The sequence below is a fragment of the Megascapheus bottae genome, chromosome 17 (genome assembly GCF_031878675.1).
Source record: "Megascapheus bottae isolate mThoBot1 chromosome 17, mThoBot2.hap1, whole genome shotgun sequence".
Lineage (NCBI taxonomy): Eukaryota > Metazoa > Chordata > Mammalia > Rodentia > Geomyidae > Megascapheus > Megascapheus bottae.
The window spans coordinates 11,385,065-11,406,398 of NC_143525.1; the positions used below are offsets into that span (position 1 = coordinate 11,385,065).

General features: G+C 45.6%; 1 protein-coding gene across 3 annotated transcripts; it reads right to left on the bottom strand.

Moving 5' to 3' along the window:
* Nucleotides 1–1,805: 1,805 nt before the first annotated feature.
* On the bottom strand, nucleotides 1,806–21,127 carry Cntrob (centrobin, centriole duplication and spindle assembly protein). 3 transcript variants are annotated; one of them, XM_090349608.1, is made up of 19 exons: nucleotides 20,092–21,127; nucleotides 18,063–18,147; nucleotides 17,761–17,839; nucleotides 17,135–17,291; nucleotides 15,725–15,841; nucleotides 15,434–15,550; nucleotides 15,019–15,117; nucleotides 13,053–13,289; nucleotides 12,630–12,776; nucleotides 10,167–10,300; nucleotides 9,515–9,640; nucleotides 8,671–8,833; nucleotides 7,221–7,479; nucleotides 5,977–6,131; nucleotides 4,815–4,875; nucleotides 4,313–4,483; nucleotides 4,074–4,206; nucleotides 2,609–2,681; nucleotides 1,806–2,353 (listed from the first exon to the last, which is right to left on the bottom strand). In XM_090349608.1, the coding sequence occupies exons 1-19, from the start codon at nucleotides 20,362–20,364 to the stop codon at nucleotides 2,228–2,230; spliced, it is 2,712 nt and encodes a 903-aa protein (XP_090205734.1). In that variant the 5' UTR covers nucleotides 20,365–21,127; the 3' UTR covers nucleotides 1,806–2,227. The 3 variants fall into 3 exon arrangements, with proteins under 3 accessions (XP_090205734.1, XP_090205735.1, XP_090205736.1); XM_090349609.1 differs by lacking the exon at nucleotides 4,074–4,206; XM_090349610.1 differs by lacking the exons at nucleotides 1,806–2,353; nucleotides 2,609–2,681 and having other exon boundaries at nucleotides 4,082–4,220.
* Between the last annotated feature and the right edge of the window lie 207 nt (nucleotides 21,128–21,334).

Genomic DNA, 21,334 nt, shown 5'->3' on the forward strand with positions numbered 1-21,334 from the left:
CAATGTTGATAAGTTGATAAGTAACATGCCACAAACCAGTTTGATCAAGCCAATTAAAAGCTCTTGAAGTTAAAAAAAAAAGTAGAAATGCAAATATTTTCAGTCACAGGTAAACAGGGCTCCAAAAGCCTCTCCAAGCCAGGTGCTGGCGACTCATGCTTCTAATCCTAGCTCCTCAGGAGGCTGAGAGCTGAGAATCCCAGTTCTGCAGACTCTTAACTCCAATTAACCAGCAGAAAGCTACAACTAAGGTATGTTAAAATGATACAGCCCTAGCCTCGAACAAAATGATAAGCAGGAGTGTGCCAGTTCTTTTTTTTTCTTTTTTTCCTTTTTTTTTTTTTTTTGGTGGGTCATGGGGCTTGAACTCAGCCTGGGCGCTGTTCCTGAGCTCTTCAGCTCAAGGCTACTACCCTACCCCTGGACCTGGGCGCTGCCTCTGAGCTCTTCAACCCAAGGCTATCACCCTAACCTTGAGCCAAGTACCATTTCCCATTTTCTAGAGGTTAATTGGAGTCTCAGGTCCTTTTATGCCTGGGCTGGCTTTGAACCTTGATCCTCAGATCTCAGCCTCCAGAGTAGCTAAGATTACAAGCATGAACCACCCCACCCAACTTGGAGTGTGCCAGTTCTATACCCACTTGGCTTCTGGTTCCTTGCTTATACATGCTAGACAGAGCATTCCTGACCTACTGGGCTGAGGATATAGTGATCCTACACCCACACCATGTATGGTTATCCATCTTCATCTTTTTCTTTTTCACTTCCTCTCCAGGGGGCTTAGATGGAAGGAAATAAAACCTAAGGAAATGTTTAGTGACATGAACTATTGAGTCTAGATGCTCTCTGTTCTGGATCTGACCAAAGGGCCTTGCCCTCCTCAGAATTTGGTAGGCGCACCAGGACCAGGCTCTTCAGAACTACACACTCCATCACCCACCTGCACCATGATCCACACTAGAAGAATTGTGCATGGGTCCTGAAGCATGGTCCTACACACACTCCATTCCATTGAAAATGGACCATGTGGCTATTGGTGTTTGAACGTTGAAGTTGGGGCCTTAGTTTCATGGAGATAACATTTCCTAGCATTGTTTTTCATTTTGGTGAACATTAGAATGGAAATTTTTTTTGCCATTATGGCCTCTTTTATTCTAATCATTCATGTTTTAAGATAATAATCATAATATGTTTGATAATAGTAGCAAAATTTAGCAATCTGAATCCCATCAGTTAACTGGAAAAATTAACTTTTTTTTTTTTTGCCAGTCCTGGGGACTGAACTCAAGGCCTGAGAACTGTCCTTGGGCTTTCCTCAAGACTACTGTTTGGGCCACAGTACCACTTTCATCTTTTCTATGTATGTGGTACCCAAGGAATTGAACCCGGGTCTTCATGTGTGCTAGGCAAGCACTCCCAGCCCCAGAATTAACTATTCTTAAAAAATAAAACTAGGCATAGTGGCTTATGCCAATAACCCACCAAGTTGGGAGGCAAAGATAGAAGCAGCACAATTTGAAGTTAGCTCAAGCAAAAGTTATAAAGACCTTTTCTTCCAAACAGGCTGGACAAGACAGCATTTGCCTAAACTTCTAGCTACGTGGGAGGCAATGGCTGGAGGGTCATGATGCAAGGCTAAAAGCTAAAAGCGTGAAACTCAATCTCAAAAATACCTAAATGCTAAAAGAATTATTGGCATGGTTCAAGTCATGTAGCACTTCTTAGCAAGACTGAGTCCAAACTTTAGCACAGCAAAAAACACAAAACAAAAAGCCCCTCCCCAACAACCACATTTTTATATACACTTTTACACAAAAGCTTACTCTTTTATTAAGTTTGGGGTTTTTTTCTGATTATGAAGGTAACACTTGTTTCTAGAAAATTTATAAAGTACAAAAATGTATAAAAAAGAAAATAAGGGTCATTCATAATTCTAATACCAATCAGTAAACACTATAGGTTTTACTCCATCCAGCTTCTATCCAGTGATGGTCTAGTCATAGAATTCTTACAAAGTATTCATATCTTTTCCCACAGGAAATAACATATAAATATACAACAAAAATATTGAAATAGAATAAAGGTTTTTTTACAAAGCAGTTTTCTTGTAGAATCCCCATTTCCCAAATTCCTCTGAGTCAGAGACTCTAATACAGACTACTAACCATTTATTAAAATAAAAAGCAGAAGAGGAAGAGGAGAAGAAAGCCCTGAAAAAGGGCTTTCTTCATCTCCAGACCCCACCCCTACTCCTCACACTACTAGGGGCAGAGTGCCCGATTTTCTTCCGTGCAGGAGCCTTTTCAGTCTTAGGGGCTGTAGCAAGACGGCGGGATACAGCTTGGGAAGGGATCTGAGAGTTGAGAAGAGGGATGAAAAAGTCAGCATCACATTCTCTCAATCCTCCCACCCCATGGAAGAAGGGCAGTGTGTACAGAGGCCCAGGAAGCAGGGACCACAGGAGAAAGCAAGCCCATTGCTCCAGCACATGGCTCTAGGATTGGAAGGCTGGGCAGTGGGGCAGTGGGAAAGCCAGGAAGTGGAAAGAGTTAAACACCTGGTCAGCAAGAGGGCTGTTCCCCCTGCTTCCTGCCTGCGTTTCCCTCACCTCTTTCCGGGGGGTCTCACCCAAGCGGGAGTCAGTGTTCCTTCTGGGGACTGTTTCCCCTTGGCCATCAGTCCTGCCACACAAATCAAAGGTGTGAGTTGGGGAACCATCCCCCCCTACCCAACACTGGACAGATGAAATGCTCCTCAATTCTGTCTCTTAAGAATATGAATAAGACCCCTCTGTATATCACCTTTATAATAACAATAAAACAAATTCTTGAAAAGAATAAAACAAGGTTCAAGTACCAGTGGCTAGCACTCATATTCCTAGCTACTCAGGAGGCTGAGATCTGAGGATCACAGTTTGAAGCCAGCATGGGAAAGAAAATCTGTGAGACTCTTACTTCCAATTAGCCACAAAAAGCCAGAACTGGGGCTGGGAGTTTGGCCTAGAGGTAGAGTGCTCAGGGATAGTGCCTAGGTTCTGAGTTCAAGCCCCAGGACCAGCACTACCCCCCACCCTCAAACAAAAAGAACAAGGCTAGAACTCAAATGGTGTAAGAGAATGCATAAGGAATAATTCCTTAGAAAAAGCTCACAGTCCAACAAAATAAACACCAGGAAAGAGCACTCAAAATAGGAGGTGCGGGTTGGGGGGACTCAAAGGATAGGGTACCAAATGAAGAGAGGAAGTAAGAAGAATGCAGTCCCCAAAAGGAATGCACATACTACAAAATTAAGAAAACTGAGTGCAGGGTGGGGTTTGGAGGAACGAGGGAGAATAGTGAAAGGAGTGACACTGATCACCACATACTGTGGTCATAAACTGCTTTGCTGAATGGTAACTCTTTTGGACAATTACTTAATAATTTTTTAAGTATTATTTTTTAAAAAAAGAATAAAAACAAATGGGATCGATGGGAGGATATACCAGTGTAATCCAATGATTCACACTAGACAAAGCCAGAATCTCAGAAATCAGAGTTTTGACCTAAATATAAGAAAGGAAAAATCTAGGATACAGAGCACAGGAAAGAGGAAGAAAACAGCAAGCCAGATGCCATTTGCTCACTCCTAGCTCCTCAGGAGACTCTTAGCTCCAAGTAACCAGCAAAAAAACCAAAACTGGACTGGTAGATCATCAAGTAGTGGAGCATCAGCTGTAGGCAAATAAGTCAAACAAGAACATGAGGGCTCCCAGTTCAAGCCCAATACGGCCTTCACCCCAAAAAATGATTTAAAAAAAAAAAAAACAGAGACAAAGCCGGGTGCAGTGGCTCACACCTGTAATCCTAGCTACTCAGGAGGCTGAGATCTGAGGATCAAGGTTCAAAGCCATCCCAGCAATACAAAGCCATGAAACTCATTTCCAATTAACATCTAGAAAATGGGAAGTGGGGCTTGGCTTAAGGGTAGGGCAGTAGCTTTGAGCTGAAGATCTCAGCGACAATACCAGGCCCAGTTCAAGCCATATGTCTCACACGCCTCCCTCATCCAGATTCCACTTCCCTCCAGGTGTGTACCTGCTGTGCTCTAGCCTCTTCAGGGAGAGAAGCAGGTCCTCAGAAGGCACTGTGTCCCAACCTCGGGCCTGGTACAGTCGTAACAGCTGAGACAGCTCCATCAGCTGCCTTGGGGAGTTGGGCCTTTCTGCACCTGAGACACAGGTGCTACAGGTCATCACTCTAAGACACCTCCTGCCCTCATCTCATCTCTCCAGCAGTCCAGAAGGCCTAAAGCTCTTCCTTCCCTCTTCCCTTACCTTTCTCTGGAGAGTCAGTACTGGGACCACTGTCTTGCGAATGGGATGAGGGAAACTCGTGGACCCGGAAGAGACCAGATGCCATGGCTAAGGGCACTTTAGTTTTATGGACAGGGGGTGGAAGTCGTGGCACTTGAGAGACTTCTTCCCAAGATGGCTCACTTCGAGGACCTAACAAAAAGGAAAGCGATTCAAGAATGAAGAATAAGACATATAAATGAACAACCCTGCCCACCCCCAAGAAAATCTTGCTATATTGTGATTTCTATGAAATAAAAGAACAACAGATATGATATTCTCAATGGTTATAATGTACTAGACAGCAAAGTTATCAGGTCATTTTAATATGAGTGAATTTTTATTCAGAAATCAATTCCCTGTTAGCTGTTATCCATCTCATATTGCAGAATACTACAAGTAATTGTAACAGTTTCGGGTATAGTGATAAATTGAATTAAAGATTTTAGGCTCACCCTGGACCTTGTTAATAGTTGAAACTCACCAGACTTAGGGGGCAACATGTCAACAGCGTTCTCATTATTCTGGGGCACAGTTTCCAGCAGCTAAGGAAATAACATAGAAAGGTTTCCTAGCCGATGGTATGGAGGCCAGTCAGTGCTGAAGAAAGGGCTAAGGTCAGTTCCAGAAGAGAACCATGTACTGGGAATCATATGAACTAATAAAGCAGAGAGCTAAGACAAGAGCTTGTCCTAAAAAGAAAGGTAGCCAGCTGGTTGCTGACAAATGCCTAGAGTTTACAGCCAGCCTGAGCTACATAGTAAAAACCTGTCTTAAAACAAAGTAAGGCCAGGGACATGGCTTAAGAGGTATGAATCCAAGGGAATGAACCCTAGATTGGACCACAATCCAGAGGAAAAGTGAGGGCTGGGCACTTGTGGCTCATACCTATAAACCTAGCCAAGTAGAAGACTGAGACCTGAGGATCATAGTTCAAATCCAGCTGTGGCTGGAAAGTTCATGACAATCTTATCTCCAATTAACCATCAAAAAGCCAGAAATGGGTGGGGATTGGGGCTTAATTGTAGAGTGCTTGCCTAGCATGCACGAAGACCCGGGTGCAATTCCTTGGTTACCACATATATAGAAAAAGCCGGAAGTGATGCTGTGGCTCAAGTGGTAGAGCTCTAGCCTTGAGAAACCCCAAAGACAGTGCTCAGGCTGAGTTCAAGCCAGTACTGGTAAGAAAAAAAAAAAAAAAAGCCAGGGCCAGGTCAAATGGCTCACGCCTGTAATCCTAGCTACTCAGGAGGCTGAGATCTGAAGATCAAGGTTCAAAGCCAGTCCAGGCACTAAAGAACATGAGACTCTTATCTCCAATTAATCACTAGAAAATGGGAAATGGGGCTGTGGCTCAGGGGTAGGATGGTAGCCTTGACTGAAGAGCTCAGGGAGAACGCCCAGAGTTCAAGGCTTTTAACACACACACACACACACACACACACACACACACACACACACAGAGCCAGAAATGGAGTGAAGCTGTGGCACAAGTGGTAGAGCACCAGCCTTGAGCAAAAAAAAAAAAAAAAAAAGCTCAGGGACAGTGCCCTGAGTTCAAGCCCTAGGATGAGTTAAAAAAAAGATGTGGGAAGAGGAAATGAGAAAGGGCACAAGAAAAAAATGTGGGCTGTGTGGAATCTTACCTGCTGCAAAAAATTCTTAAGCCCCTGGAGCTGTGATGCAGGTGGCAGTGCCGGCTTTAGGAAACCATCCCCATCCAATCCAGGATCCTCTTCAGGAAATGGCCGTTCTGCCCTGTGATCATCTTCAGAAGTCCCCAGTGTTGAGAAGATGCCAGCTATCAAGTGAAATAGTGTTTTTGCAGGGGTGGCAGTTTTTTAACAATCAACTCACCAAATGACCAAAGAAATGGTACTATTACATGTAAACACATCATAGCTAAGAGAGGTTGTTTGTTTGGCAGTATTGGGGTTGGACTCAAGGCCCTGCACTTGCTAGGCAAGTGTTCTACTACTTGAGCCACACATCCAGCCCAAGAGTTGGAGAAAGAAGGCACATGGGGGATGGCACAGCTGAATTCTAAGACAAAAGTATATGGAGGAGAAGAAAGCAACAGTGCTCAGACTCTAAACAAATACTACCATAACTCTTCATAGAATGAAATCGTTGATATGTTGTGCTGCTTCACCCTAATATATCCTCCATCTTTTACTACTATTACAGAATTTTTTTAGTGCCAGTCTTGGAGCTTTAACTTAGGGCCCAAATGCTGCCCTGGAGCTTTTTGTGCTCCAGTCCCAGCTTCTTTTCCAGCTTTTTTGGTAGCTAATTGGGGATAAAAGTCTCATGGACTTTCCTCCAGACTGGCTTCAAACTGGAATCCTTAGATCTCAGCCTCCTGAGTAGCTAGGATTACAAGTAAGCTACTGGCACCTAGCACTATCGCATAATTTTCAATGTGATGCAATTTATCCTTCATCCTTAATTTTCCCTAGGTTGTCATATTTATTTCATATAGGACATCTGCATCCACCCAAGTCATAGCTGACGAAGCCAGCTACCAAGGCCAGCCAATCCAGCGGATGTGTGCCAGCCCACCACATTGCTCCTTAATTTAAGTTGGACTTAGGAAACGCAATAAATGTTTAAAGCCTGAGCTAGAGGAAGTATCATGGGTGGTCATGTATACATCAAGGTTATAAGGAGCAAGGACCCTGAGTGGCAGAGATCTCTGGTCTAACAAGAGAAAGGAAAAAGCATGCAAGATGAGAAGTGTGAGGCCCCCACTCCCCACGACCCTCACCCCCCACCACACACACTCCTGTCCAGCTGCATCACATTCCATGAGCTCTCCTACTCGTTGCCTGGAAGGAAAGTAGGAGCCATGAGTCTAAGGGGAATCCCAATGACTTCTTCCCTCACTCACATGAAGATGGAGCAAGATCAGGTTTGGGTTCCAGGGGCTGGAAGGAGTTCTGGCTCTGGAAAGGGTGTCCCAGCAGGAGGCTAAGATCAGGAGAGGGACTGCAGTGGGCAGCAGGTACTCCTGGCAGCTCTTGCCTTGTTTCCCGGCTCTGCTGTAGCACAGGTTTCAGGGCCACAGCTGCAGGAGGCATGTTCCAGACCCTCCTCTCCCCCTTCTCTGGCTCCAAAGACCCAGGGCTGGAGGACTCAGCAGCAGGAACCTGCCCAGTTCAGATAGAAGACATGGTACAAATAGTAAGATTATAAATTGCCTCAGCTCTCTGAAAAGAAAATTGGATGACCTCTATCCAATTATTAATGGATAAAAATCACTACATTTTAAACTTTTTTTTCTTACAATTCTATTTCTAGATATTTTTTTAAATATACAAAGACATGTATCCTAATGATGTTTATTGTAACACTGTTTATAGGAACAAGAAATAAAGGAACAACTATCCATAAAAATCTGGTTGTAAAAAGGGCATACACCTTCTATCAAAGGTGAACATTTGCAGGCCGGGAGTGTGGCCTAGTGGTAGCTTGCCTGACATGCACGACGACCCAGGTTTGATTCCTCAGTACCACATACATAGAAAAAATCTGGAAGTGGTGCTGAGGCTCAAGTGGTAGAGCTCTAGCCTTGAGAAAGCCCAAGGACAGTGCTCAGGCCCTGAGCTCAAGCCCAGGACTGGCAAAAAAGAAGGTGAACATTTGCAATCTGGGTAGGGTAGATGGGAGAGGAAAGGGGAGATAAGGCTCAGTTGTTTCTAGGGCAGGGACCTAGGAAGCTGAGGCACAGGGACAGGAGATAACTTTTACTGTTTATTCTTAATATTCAGGATTTCCTTTTTAGTATGTGCATATTATTATATATTCTACAAAATATGTTAGTTCATAATGACAAGTTCCGGGCATTCATATTTATAAGACCAAGGAAGATATTCTTAGGAGAGGAAAAGAAAAGTACAATATCTAGCTTGCCTGACATGCACGACCACCCAGGTTCGATTCTTCGGTACCACATACATAGAAAAAAGCCAGAAGTGGTGCTGTGGCTTTAGTGGTAGAGTTCTAGCCTTGAGAAACTCCAAGGACAGTGCTCAGACCCTGAGCTCAAGGCCCAGGACTGGCACCAAAACAAAATTAAAAGAATGTGGGAGATGCCAACATGAGGAGAGGTAGGAATAAGACTCCACACTCTATTCTAGGGCAGGACTTGGCAACAATTTTTAACCTTGATTCCCATAATTCAATCTGTTGTCATTTCACCTAACTAGAATCATATATTATTCATCACCTATGAGTCTGGGAAAAAAGTTATGCTCAATGGAATGTGGCCAGGCTCGGGGAGCTATGGCCATGGACAAAATGTTTATTTTGGCGAGGCAGTTCTTTGAAGCAATGCATACTTGAGAGTTAGAAGATGAGAGCGTGTTGCTGAGCAGCTGGTTGGCCTCGTCCCAGTGGGCCTGCAGCATGGCTTGGAGCCGTTCTACCAGCTCCACCCGTTGTTCTTCAAGATGTTGGTTTCCACTCTGTAGGTCCCGCATTCGAGCTTGCTCCCGTGCCAGTCTGAAGGGGAAAAGTAACTCAGAGGCCAGGTCCTGATGACTCATGCTTATAATCCTAACTTCTTTAGGAGGCTGAGATCTGAAGATCTTGATTTGAAGCCAACACAGGCAGACAAATCTGAGCAGTCTCCAGTTAACCAGTTAAATCTCCGATTTAAGTCTCCAGGTAAATATAGAAATGGAAGTGGTGGGCTGGGAGTTTGGTATAGTGGTAGAGTGCTTGCCTAGCATGCACGAAGACCCAGGTTCAATTCCTCAGTACCACATATATAGAAAAAGGTCAGAAGTGGTGCTAAGGCTCAAGTGGTAGAGCTCTAGCCTTGAGAAAGTCCCAGGAGAGGGCTCAGGCCCTGAGCTCAAGCCCAGGATTGGCAAAAAAAAAAAAGAAAGAAAGAAAGAAAGAAAGAAATGGAAGTGGCTCAAGTGGTAGAGTGTCAGCCTTGAACAAAACAAACTAAGTGAGGGATTAAGGCCTTGAGTTCAAGCCCCAGTCAGTTGCACAGATAAATAAGGAAGCAGAAACTTGGAAGAGCCAAGATGAAATGTCAGACCTTTTGAATTCTAAGGGGTAGATCAATAAGGGAGAGGAAAAATCTTCCAAGACACAGCTCTTTACCATCCCCAGTCTGGACTTTACCCACGGAAGGAGCTCAGGACTACCAGGACTTCCAGGGACCAGTACCTGAGCTCATAGTCTTGAGCCACCTGCTGCTGCCGTTCCTCTCGTTCTGCCATTTCCACCTTGAACTGAGCCAATTGGGTGGCCAGTTCCTGCTGATGTTGTCCATTGAGTTCTTGAAGCTGCTTCCTAGGAGGGTGTGCATGAGTAGAGAGGACTGAGATTGTAGACACAGATGGGGTGACAGACAGTAAGCTGGTCTGGCCATGGCACAGTAAAAGGTAAGAACAAAGCTAGGGTCTCCAGATGAACTTCCTAGTGGAGAAGACTGACGTGAAGACTTATGGGAAAGTGACTTATGTCAGAAGCACTTGCAGAAAGTGGTGAGGAATGAGGGGGGGAGGGGAAGATGAGGAGGAGGCACAAACGGAGGCACCCCACAGAGGCTTTCTCCCACAGAACAGCACTAGAGATGGCTCATTTTCCACCTCAGCAAGGGGCTGGAGGCCCCATATACCACAGCCTTCAGTTCTCAGTTACAGGATAGTCCCTGGGGGAAGAAAATCCTCAGGACATCTGGCTTTCCACAAACACCTGATGGCAGCCCTCCCAAGAGGGTCTAAGGTCCTGGCTGATGGGAGTAAGTGGCTAGACAATGGTAAAGGGCTTGGAACATGCAGGCAATGCTCACTGCAGTCTAGGGAGTCCCCAGTACCTGTGCTGCTCCCTCAGAGAGGCTGCCTGCCGCAGGCTGCTCTCCTGCACCTGTGCTAGCCGCTCCGTCACCTGCTGCTCTAGCTGCACAGCCAGCTCTGATTCCATCTGGATCCGCTGGCTGTCATACCGGGCCTGGGAGTGAAAGAGGTTGGGATGGAAGTAAGTTCAGTTCTGTCTGGGCTTAGAAGAGGATGGAGGCTGTAATGGAGACAGAACCTGAACTGACCTTCCCCAAATCTGCCTAAATGAAGAATAAGAATTGTGCCATAGATAGTAACCTAAGTTCTCTTTTTTACTAAACCATGGCACATACATACCTTATATGTACACATAGGTGAAAACTACTTGGGACAAAATATCAGCCCAAGGAAATGTTTAGGCAGAGCAAGCAAATTCCCAAGTGTCTGAGAGAACATACATAGTTACTCTTAGTAAAATACCTGAAATCAGGGATGAAGGCAGAAAATGACAGCGTCTTTTGCTTTGTAAGCAGAGTAGGTTCATAACTACTGTCTGCATTTCATCAACATCACAGTCTCACTTCAGCACACTAAAACTGAATAACTTCACTTTGAGCTTAATTTAGTCTCACAGTGCTATTTCTCAGCATTTATCTTACATGGTCACATCTTAATTTCTGACACACCAAGGCAATCCTGCGTTCAATGAAGGGGCTCCCTGGTACCACCTTTCCTCATTCTGAGTAGCATTAGCTACTGCTCTGCTTTTCACTGTCTGTGAACATGGAATGTTTCCTATGGTTCTGTCCTTTCTACTGTATGTTAACATTCCAGGTCATTGATTATTTTACATGTACATAGTAAGCTTTTTTTTTTTTTTGCCAGTCCTGGGCTTGAGCTCAGGACCTGAGCACTGTCCTTGGACTTTCTCAAGGCTAGAGCTTTACCACTTGAGCCTCAGCACCACTTCTGGCTTTTTTTCTATGTATGTGGTACCGAGGAATCGAACCCGGGTCTTCATGCATGCTAGGCAAGCACTTTAACCACTAGGCCAAACTCCCGGCCCCATAGTAAGCTTTTATATTTAGGCCTAACCAGAATTTTGCTGTGCTTCCTCCCTTTCTTTCCCTCCTTCCTTCTTTTTTCTTTCATTCTTATTCCTCTCTCTCCCCTCCCCCACCCGTGTGTGTGTGTGTGTGTGTGTGTGTGTGTGTGTGTGTGTGTGTGTGTGTGTGTGTGTTTTCTATACTGGTGCTGAAGCTTGAACTCTGGGCCTGGAGGTGTTTCTGACCTTTTATGCTCAAGGCTAGTGTCCCATCACTTCAGAGATCCATCGGGTTGGGAGTTTGGCCTAGTGGTAGAGTGCTTGCCTAGCATGCACAAAGACCTGGGTTTGATTTCTCGGTACCACATACATAGAAAAAAGCTGGAAATGATGCTGAGGCTCAAGTGGTAGAGCTCTAACCTTGAGAGAGTCCAAGGACAGGACTCATGCCCTGAGCTCAAGCCCAGGACTGGCAAAAAAAAAAAAAAAAAAAAAAAGAGATCCATAACATTAAAATCCTAAGTAGAAATAAGTGTCCTACTCCAAGTCTGCCTTTCTTGCTCTTCAATGCTGTGTTTCATCACGACCAGAATATGGCTCTCTCAAGATGATTCGGCCCTCCACTGCCTGCTTCTGTAATAAAATTCTGTAATAAAGGGACACAGTCATGTCCCTTGTTTGCATATGTTTTATAGCTACTGCTGTATTATAACAACAGAGTACAGTAGTGACAAGTGAGACCAAGCCACTCACAAAGCCCAAAGTATTTACTCTGGTCCTTTACAGAAACAGTTTGCCAAGCCCTGCTCTACCATATAACCAAGGACTAAGTAATCTGACTTTAAGATAAATATGTAGTAGTTAGATTGAAAATGTTTTCCTAAGTCTACTGTGTATTACAATGTTGAGCACTTTACTACCAGGCTATGAGCACCATCATTGCTCTCCGGGATCCTGACCTACACAGAGGACTTAACACAGTCAGTAAAGTACTGAATGTTACAAAGCAGACCGTTACTACTGGAATCAGGTCTCTGACTAAAACCTGCACCTGTTTATATAGTCTATGCAATAAGTGTAGTGTCATCTCTTAAAATAACATGAGGCTGGAGACATGGCTCAGAGGTCAGAGGACCTGCCTAGCAAATGTGAGGCCCTGAATTCAAATCCTAGTCCCCTCCACATCACCATTATCATCATCATAAACAAATTAAGTAAAATAAAATAACATGAGATACCTTCAATTTAAATCTATATACTCCTACTAAAGTAACAGTCTGCATCACACAAAACTGTTTCCTAGTGACTGAGTTTACAGGAGAGTATTACCAAATACCACACAGAAGCCACTGATGGAATCAACTCGGAACACCTGAGGTGTGAGTGTCTTCCATGACTACCTCAGCCCAGCTTTTCTCAACCACGAAAAACCCCCAAGAGTCCTCTGCCTGCTCACCTGAACCAAGCTCATTTCCAGCTGCAGCGCATCTCTCTCTCTCCGAGCTGTGTCTAGCTCTCCTTCCAGCCGCCGCACCTCGGCCTGCACCAGTGCCAACTGTTGCTGGGCCTCCCGGGCTACCTGGGCCTCCCTCTGACTGTTCCCCTACGGAAGGGAACGCATACATGAACGCAAGCCTCACCTCCTGACTCCTGGTTACCACTGTTCCTCAGTTCATTGTCCCGTGACATAAATAAAGCCCGAGCTTCCTTCTTCTCCTGGCCTATACATACTATTTTCCCATCCTGGCTTAACGTCACTCCTTGCCCCCATCCCTTCCTGCTGGACCTACGTTCTCCCACATTTAGCTCTGCACTCTCTATCTCTGTCTCCTCCTCACACATATATTCTGGAATCCCATCCCACTCTCAGCTCTTTCACCTTTTCCCTTTCCAGCTGAACCTGGCTTTCTTCCTGCAGTGCCTGGTGGCGTTCCTTCAGCTGGAGCTCTTGCTGGGCCCATGCCTGCCGCTCTTCTTCTAGGGCCATCTGCAGAGTCTCCAGCTTCCGAAGCTCACTGAGTTGCCCAGCACGAGCCTCATCCCGTTCGTCCTGTAGGGCACGGCACCGCTGCTGCTCCACCTCCAAGCTCAGGGTCAGAGCTTGCCTTTCTTCCTCCTAAAGCACCAGGAGAAACCCAATATTTCTTTTTCTCCCCCTTAGGGGTGCTGGGACTCATACTCATTAGGCAGTGCCCTACCACCCTCACCCTCCTTTATTCCCCAAACTCCAAATTTTTAGTAAGCACTCAAGAGATCAGCAACTTGCTACCATGCCTATGCAATACGCCCACTGAGGCTTATGACAGTGAAGAAGCACACAAGATGATAAGGGAAGAGGCCTAATCCAGGTGCTGATGGCTCACGCTTGTAATCCTAGCTACTCAGGAAGCTGAGATCTGAGGACTGAAGTTCAAAGCCAGGCCAGGCAGGAAAGTCTTTAAGACTCCTATCTCCAACTAGTCATAAAAAGTCAGAAGTGGAGCTGTGGCTCAAGAAGTAGAGTACTTGAACAAATGCAATTCATAGAGTCCAGGCCCTGAGTTCAAGCCACAACACTAACACCAAACAAACAAACCCAAACAACACCAAACAAACAAAAACAAAAACAAAAAACAAACCCAAAGCCGGGCACAGCGGCTCACACCTGTAATCCTAGCTACTTAGGCAGCCAAGATCTGAGGATCTCTTTTCAAAGCCAGCCCAGACACTAAAAAGTCTGTGAGACACTAATCTCCAATTAAACACCAGAAAACTGGAAGTGATGCTGTGGCTCAAAGGCTAGGGTGGTAAGCCTCGGGCTGAAGAGCTCAAGGACAGTGCCCAGGCCCAGAGTTCAAGTCCCACAATCAACTAAATAAATACAGTTAGTCAAATGTCTGACACATACTAAGTACTCAATACACAATAGCTATTATCATCATCATCAAAAGAAATTCCACAGAGACTAGAAAATCCATCCAATAGCCAGGAGCCAGACAAGGATTCACTTCCACTGATAGTCATGCCCACTTATTAAGCCTATAAATATCAGCCTGCATGGAGCAAGCATGTGTCATAAATGCATCAAGTTCCAAACCCGGCTAGTCACTCACACAGATAGATAATCAGTTGCCAATTCAGCTCCAAGAAACTTGAGTTTTGTCCTATGCCTTTTGGGGTTTGTTTTGTCTTGTTTTGTTTTTTGCCAGTCCTGGGGCTTGAACTCAGGTCCTGAGTACTGTCCTTAGGCTTTTTCCTTAAAGCTAGCACTCGGCCACTTGAGCCACTGCACCACTTCTAGCTTTTTCTATGTATGTGGTAAGGAGGAATCGAACTCAGATCTTTGTGCATGCTAGGCAAGCACTCTACCACTAGGTCAAACTCCCAGCCCCGTTATGCCTTTTGGAACTATGCTGGGCAAAATGACATAGGAAATTCTAGATCTACATGAACCCAACATACATGTACTGAGTCAAAACACCTGAATAGCAGCACTTGAAAGGCAAAGACAAGAGACTGGAAGTTCGAGACTAGCCTGGGTTATATAGCTAGACCCTTTCTCAAAATGCAAACAAAGCTTACAACTGGGTGAGCTAGGGATGTAGCTCACCTCGTGCCTAGAATGAGATCTCGGGTTCCATCCCTAGTACCACAAAACAAACAAACAAAAACCCCTCTAGCTTCAAGGGATAGGTTCCAACTCTATCACTCTAATGAGGTGGACATTTCAGCCTCTCAGACTTACCTGATGCCACTCCAAGTATAAAGTCCCACTGTCCACCAGTAGCCCATAAGGCTCTAGAAGTGCTTAACGACCACCATGGGAATTACCAATGACTCCTTCTCAGTGCTCCCTGCCTTCTCACCAGGGCCTCTCTCTCCCGATGCTGTAGTCTGGCTCCTTCCTGCTCACGAGTCAGAGCCTCCACAGCCTCAGACAGACTTTGCTCCAGACGGGTTACTGTCTTTCAGGAGGGAAACACAGGACAGAAGATGTGAGAAAATTACTTCTAGTTCAAGAATAATTCACAATGTATACCTTGATACTTCCTGGTTAGTAACCAAATGACAGAGGCCAAAGAGAAGATGTCATGTTGTGGGGAAAGTCATCAAGGATGCCAATTGAAGAATGGAAATAGGGAAGGGAGAAGGAAGGAAGGAAAAGATTTGTCAGGACAGCTAGTGCAAAATGGAGGTCAATCTTTCTGAAAACCTAATTCCAGAGCTATTTCTGCCCCTTTCCATCTAGAATTCTGCTGTCATAGGAGCCAGGCTACCTACCTCCTGCTGCTTGCTTCTGGTGAGTTCTGCTGCCTGGCGCTCCTCTTGAAGTCCTCGAAGCACCTCTGTCCGCTCTGCTTCATGCCGGTTCCAGCCTTCCACCACTCGAGCTAGGGTCTCAGGAAAGGCAAGTTAAGGCAGAATTTAAAAATAACCTTTTCCAAATAGTCAGTAAACCAACCACCTACCGCAGCTCTTGGCATGCACAAAGAAACATTAGTTGGTTCTCTCTGCTTACTACTCTTTAATGCCTTCTAGTAAAAGACCCACCATTTTTGGTAACCCTGGTACCTTGTCCAGTTGTTCAATCATGATATCTTTCTTGCGGTCTGCAGCCACAGCTACAGCTAACTGTTGTTGCAGCTCCAGTACTCGGGTCTGCAGGCTCTGAATGTGGCGCTCACAGTGCTGAAAAGAAGGATCAAGAGTATGGATGCTGGGCTGGGATTATAGCCTAGTGGTAGAGTGCTTGCCTAGCATGCACAAAGCCCTGGGTTTGATTCCCTGGTACCATATACACAGAAAAAGCCAGAAGTGGTGTCGTGGCTCAAGGGGTAAGGTGGTAGAGCACTAGACTTAAGAAAGCCCGAGGACAGTGCCCAGGCCCTGAGTTCAAGCCTCAGGACTGGCCAAAAAAAGAAAAGAGTATGGATACCCATATATAGCCTGATTACAGCCTTCTAGGTCCTCAAGGGTGAAATGGGCTACAGAAAGAGGACCTTAGTCCCCAGAACAGAATAGTTTAGAGAGGAAGTCAATTAGCATATTCTGGGGCAGAAACCTTGAGGCCCAAGATCTGAAACACAAACTCTTAGATGCTTAGCATCTGGGTTTTTCCCTTGAGTCAATCTCTTGAGAAAACTTCCCATAAACCTTTACAGTAGGGGCAGTAGCCCACACTGTTCCTCTTGACAGAGCTCATTGGATGCAATGATTAAACACAGCTAAGATAAGAGGGACAAGTTTTTATGTCCAAATGATTTAAAATATATGCATAGAGGGTGCCAAAAATGACAAACACTGGTTCCGACTTTTCCTTGACCTTGTCCATTCCTCTACCCTTCAGATATGAAGGCTGATGCTCATGGAAAGAAGGATTATTCTATCATTAGTAGTTATAAAGGTTCACAAGCCAGAAAGTTCACTGTCCATTCAACAAACACATATAGGCATACCTGTATGCTTATTCTAGACCTTAGGGTAAGGTACAGACCATTTGGGAGGGGAGTTTATTTTTTTGTTGTTGTTTTCTTGTGTTCATTTGTTTTTTGCCAGTCCTGGGGCTTGAATTTGGGGCTTGGGCACTGTTTCTGAGCCTCTCTGTATTCAAGGCTAGTGCTCTACCACTTGAGCCACATCACCACTTGCAATATTTTCTGAGTAATTTATTAGAGATAAGAGTCTCATGCACTTTCCTGCCAGGCCTGGCTTTGAACCATGATCCTCAGGTCTCAGCCTCCTGAGTAGCTAGAATTACAGGTATGAGCCACCAATGCACAGCTTAGATTGTTTTCTACGGGGAGAATCAAACAAATGTATCAGCATGCTATACTATGAAGGGAATGAGAATGACTTCAAGATAGTAACAACTCCTCCCTTAAACACTCAAACCCAAGTCTAGGTTCCTATCCCTCAGCCCTTTCCAATATGTTCCCTATTTCTTATCTTGGCTGCTTTCAGAAGAAAGCCTTTGTATCTCACCTTGCGGCGGGTATGCTCTGAGTCCAGTGCCTCTCTCAGCCCTTGAAAATCTGGTGGGTTGAGTGGAGGTCCTGGTCGAAGGCTGGTATAGCGGGGAAATAATTCCTCCAGAGCTTGGGCGGAGCTGGATGGAGATAATTCTTGCAGAGGCCGGGTGCTGAGCAAATCAGTTAGAGAGAGTGTTAGGGTTGAGAAAGCCTTTGAGAACCACTAAACTTACTGTGGTATTACAAAGGAAGAAACTAGGGCTCTAAAAGAACAAGAGATTTGCTAAGTAGTAACAGCCATAAACAGCATAGTAGGCCTGTGATTCATTCTACAGTGCTCTTCCTCTATACCATACCCCCTGATCTAACAGACTAAGTAGAAACAAGCTAACTCTTCAAGGTAAAGAAGGACTGATGTTAAGAAAATCTATTTACTACTAAAAAGCTACTACAAAAAGTACAGGTTGTGGAAGGAATAAAGAGAGCCAAAGAGAAGAGAGAAAGGATGAAAACTGAAACCTAAGCAACAGGCTTCTTAACTCCCTAAGAGGAAATAAACAGCCAAGAGAGCACAAAGGAGTAGAATCAGTAGATTTCTAAGATAGCAAGTCAGAATGCACCAAGAACCCAAAAACTCACTTGAGTAAGGTAGCTGTGCTGTCACTGTCAAAGGAATCTTCTCGTCTCTCTGAGCCAGCTCCTGGAGTGAGGGGAGCCCCTGCACACAGCCCAAGGGATCCCATAGCCAGAGTCAGGTAAGGACAGGAACAGGGGTCATTTGAAGAAGAGAAAAGAGGTCTTTCCTTTGGACTTCCTCTATTCCCTTCCTCTCATGTCTCCTCTCAGAGATCCAAGTTTACCTCCCTGCTTTCCTTCTCCACTGTTTTCCCACTTATACATTTAGGATTTTCTTCAGAGCTCTTGGGAAGGGGCTTACTCACTGTAGGCCGTATCACGTGAGGTTTGGAGCATGGTCTGGAGCTGACCCCGAACATTTTCCATCTCAAAGATATGCTTAGAACCATCCTAAAAAAAAGTCCCCTGGAAATCAGATGCAACCTATACCATCCTTGTTCTCTGCCTGCTGCAGGGGTAGGATTTTTACTCTGGTCCTGAGAAAGTAAGAAAAGTAAAATGGATCCAATAAGGGATAGTTTCACTTTGAACCAGAAATTCAAATGCCTACAGAAGCCAGAATGGAGAGCAAAAGAATAAAGTAGGCAGGTAAAGGCAATGGTAGGGAGAACCAGCTAAAGAAGGCCCTTTCTATCCTTCCTTCCCCCCTGACCGTGACCCTCCCACGCTTTGTAATAGTACTAAGGACTGAACCCAGGGTTGCAGGTGCTAGGCAAGCACTACCATTTCAGCACCCAGATCAGTGACTATAGTTTTCCTATCCAATATAAACAGCAGGCTTCTCTACCACTGAGTATACTGTTAGGGTTGACTTGTTTGTTTTGCCATTTGTGGGGCTTTAACTCAGGGCCTGGGCACTGTCCCTAAGCTCTTTTTTTTCTTTTTTGGCCAGTCCTGGGGCTTGAACTCAGGACCCGGGCACTGTCTTCGGGCTTTCTCAAGGCTAGTGCTCTGCCACTTGAGCTACAGCACCACTTTTAGTCTTTTCTGAGTATGTGGTGCTGAGGAATTGAACCCAGGGCTTTGTGCATGATAGGCAAGCACTCTACCAGTAGGTAAAGCTCCTAGCCCAATCCCTAAGCTCTTTTACTCAAGGCTAGATCTCTATCCCTTTGAGCAATAGCTCCACTTCCAGTTTTATAGTAGTTAACTGAAAAAAGAATCTCACAAACTTTCCTGCCCAGGCTAGATTTGAACTGCAAACTTCAGATCTCAGCCTGAGTAGCTAGGGTTATAGGCATGAGCCACCTGCACCCAGTGGTTGTACTGTTTTTTTTTTTGCGTGTTTGTTTTGGTTTTTGTTTTTTGGGTTTTTTTTTTTTTTTGACAGTCCTGGGCTTGGGCTCAGGGCCTGAGCACTGTCCTTGGGTTTTCTCAAGGCTAAAGCTCTACCACTTGAGCCACAGTACTACTTCTGGATTTTTTTTTTTTTTTTTTTTTTTTTTTTTGCCAGTCATGGGCTTGAGCTCAGGGCCTGAGCACTGTCCTTGGACTTTCTCAAGGCTAGAGCTCTACCACTTGAGCCTCAGCACCATTTCTGGCTTTTTTCTATGTATGTGGTACCAAGGAATTGAACCTGGGTCTTTGTGCATGCTAGGCAAGCACTCTACCACTAAGCCAAACTCCCAACCCCATGATTATACTGTTTTAATAATTTGCATATCATTTTTTTGTGTGATCCTGGGATTTCAGCTCAGAGCCTTGAGCTTGCAGATAGGCACTCTACCACTTGAGTTGCACGAATGATACAGTTGTAATGATTTGCAGGCCAATTTTTGAACTCTTATCAAAATAGCTTTGAACTGGAAAGCTACCATATTTTGCTGCTATACTTAAATCCCTATTTCCCTCTTGGGGTTAAGGAACCTTATTCTCCACTCTCTTACCCAGGTCCCAAGTCTCAGAACACCACCCTACCCCACATTAGAGGTGACTATGGCAAAAAAAAAAAAAAGGAAGTTTCAATTTCCAAAATTATGTTGTTCCAGGTGATTCTCTCCCTCAAAAACATTTGGCCTAGTGGTAGAGTGCTTGCCTAAAATGCACAAAGACTGGGGTTTGATTCCTCTGTACCACATACATAGAAAAAAAGCTGGAAATGGTCCTGTGGCTCAAGTAGTACAGCTCTAGTCTTGAGAAAGCTCAAGGACAGTACTCAGGCCCTGAGTTCATGCACCAGGCCTGGCAAAAAAAAAAAAAAAAATTGCTCCCAGCAATAAGCTTGAAGAACTGTGCTTTATAAGGAAACTGACATCCCTGACATCCAATAACAGGAGTCTAAATCTCAGCAGTCTAGTACCCTTAGAAGTCCCCCCAAAGACACATCTCCCTCACCTTTTTCTTCAAGTTGTTCTCCAATCCAACTGACAAGCTTCGACTCAGCTCTTGAGCCAAGCCTTCAAATGCCTCATGAGGAGGTGGAGAAGAGGAGGCTAAATACATCTGAGCTCTAGCTGTAGCCTCGGCCTGCCGGCTGAGGTGCAAAGAAGCATAGAGCTGGGAAGTCACCTCAGAGGACACTTGGTTCAGCCCAAGGGGCTCTGATGAATCACTCAGGAGATCTTCTGCTCGAAGAGGCGAACTGGGACTGGTAGTGGAGGTCGCCATGAGGACAGGGAAGAAAGGCTACTAACTTTTAGTTTAGCTTTGGGAAAGACCAAAAGCGGGGAAAGTTCACAGAGAAGGAAGATTAGGGAGAAGGGAGGAAAACTCCTTGGTGGGTCCTTGGTGAATAAGTACATCAAAAGTTTGTGGATAAAGTTTCCACCAGCTCCAGAAGCCATGTGGAAGGCAAAGGCATGCCTTTCCTCAACTCTTAGGAGCCGTGGAAAAGGGGATGCGAGGCGCAGAGGGGATGTGGCCAAAAGACCTGTTGAGGCAACAACACGGTTCCCAACTCCTCTTCCCAACTAGAGTGCTGGAAGCTGCAACTCAACTTCGGCACTGGCTCTCTCTGGTCAGCTAGTCTTACATCCTCACATCCAGAACGTGCAAACGGAAACAGACCCCAGTTTCACAGGGGCCCCGTGTGGGTCCTGCAACTCTGGCTCAGGAGAGGCCCGGCCTTACGCCACGCCCTTCTGCTGCCCCCTCCACTCATCAACCCAGGGTCAACTCTTATGGGCCCCGTTCATCTCGCCCTGAGGAGAAAGCTACAGCAGGAATCCCGGGAATACCTCCCTCCCCGCCACCCCCAAAGAAACCTGGCGAACCCCCAGTCACATCCTCAAATGTCCCTAACGTGCACGTCTAGACTGAGGTTCTTTAAGGGGACCACCCCGCTCCCACCACAGTCCTCGGCGCACCTTCAGTCTGCTGCCTCCATTGTGCCAAGGGAAGAGAGAGAAATTACCCCCACCCTCACCCCCTCCCCAAGCCTCGACCAGAAAGGACCAAGACCCCTCCCGCCCGCGGTCCTCTCCACTCAAAACCGTTGGCAGCTCCTCGCCCACCTCCGGCAGCCCCGCCTCTCGCGCCTCGATGACGTCATCCGCCCGCGAGACCACGCTCGCCGCAGCTCCCGGGCCTCAGGAGCCTAGGTGCGCGTGCGCAGCTCTGGCGGTCACTGATTGGCTGA

Coding starts and splice junctions, on each gene's coding strand:
- Cntrob (XM_090349608.1), bottom strand. CDS start 20,364: ATGGCGACCTCCACTACCAGTCCCAGTTCGCCTCTTCGAGCAGAAGAT. Junction 6,132..7,220: donor TGATCTTGCTCCATCTTCAT/GTGAGTGAGGGA, acceptor TTCACTTGATAG/CTGGCATCTTCTCAACACTG. Junction 2,354..2,608: donor GTGAGACCCCCCGGAAAGAG/GTGAGGGAAACG, acceptor CTCAACTCTCAG/ATCCCTTCCCAAGCTGTATC.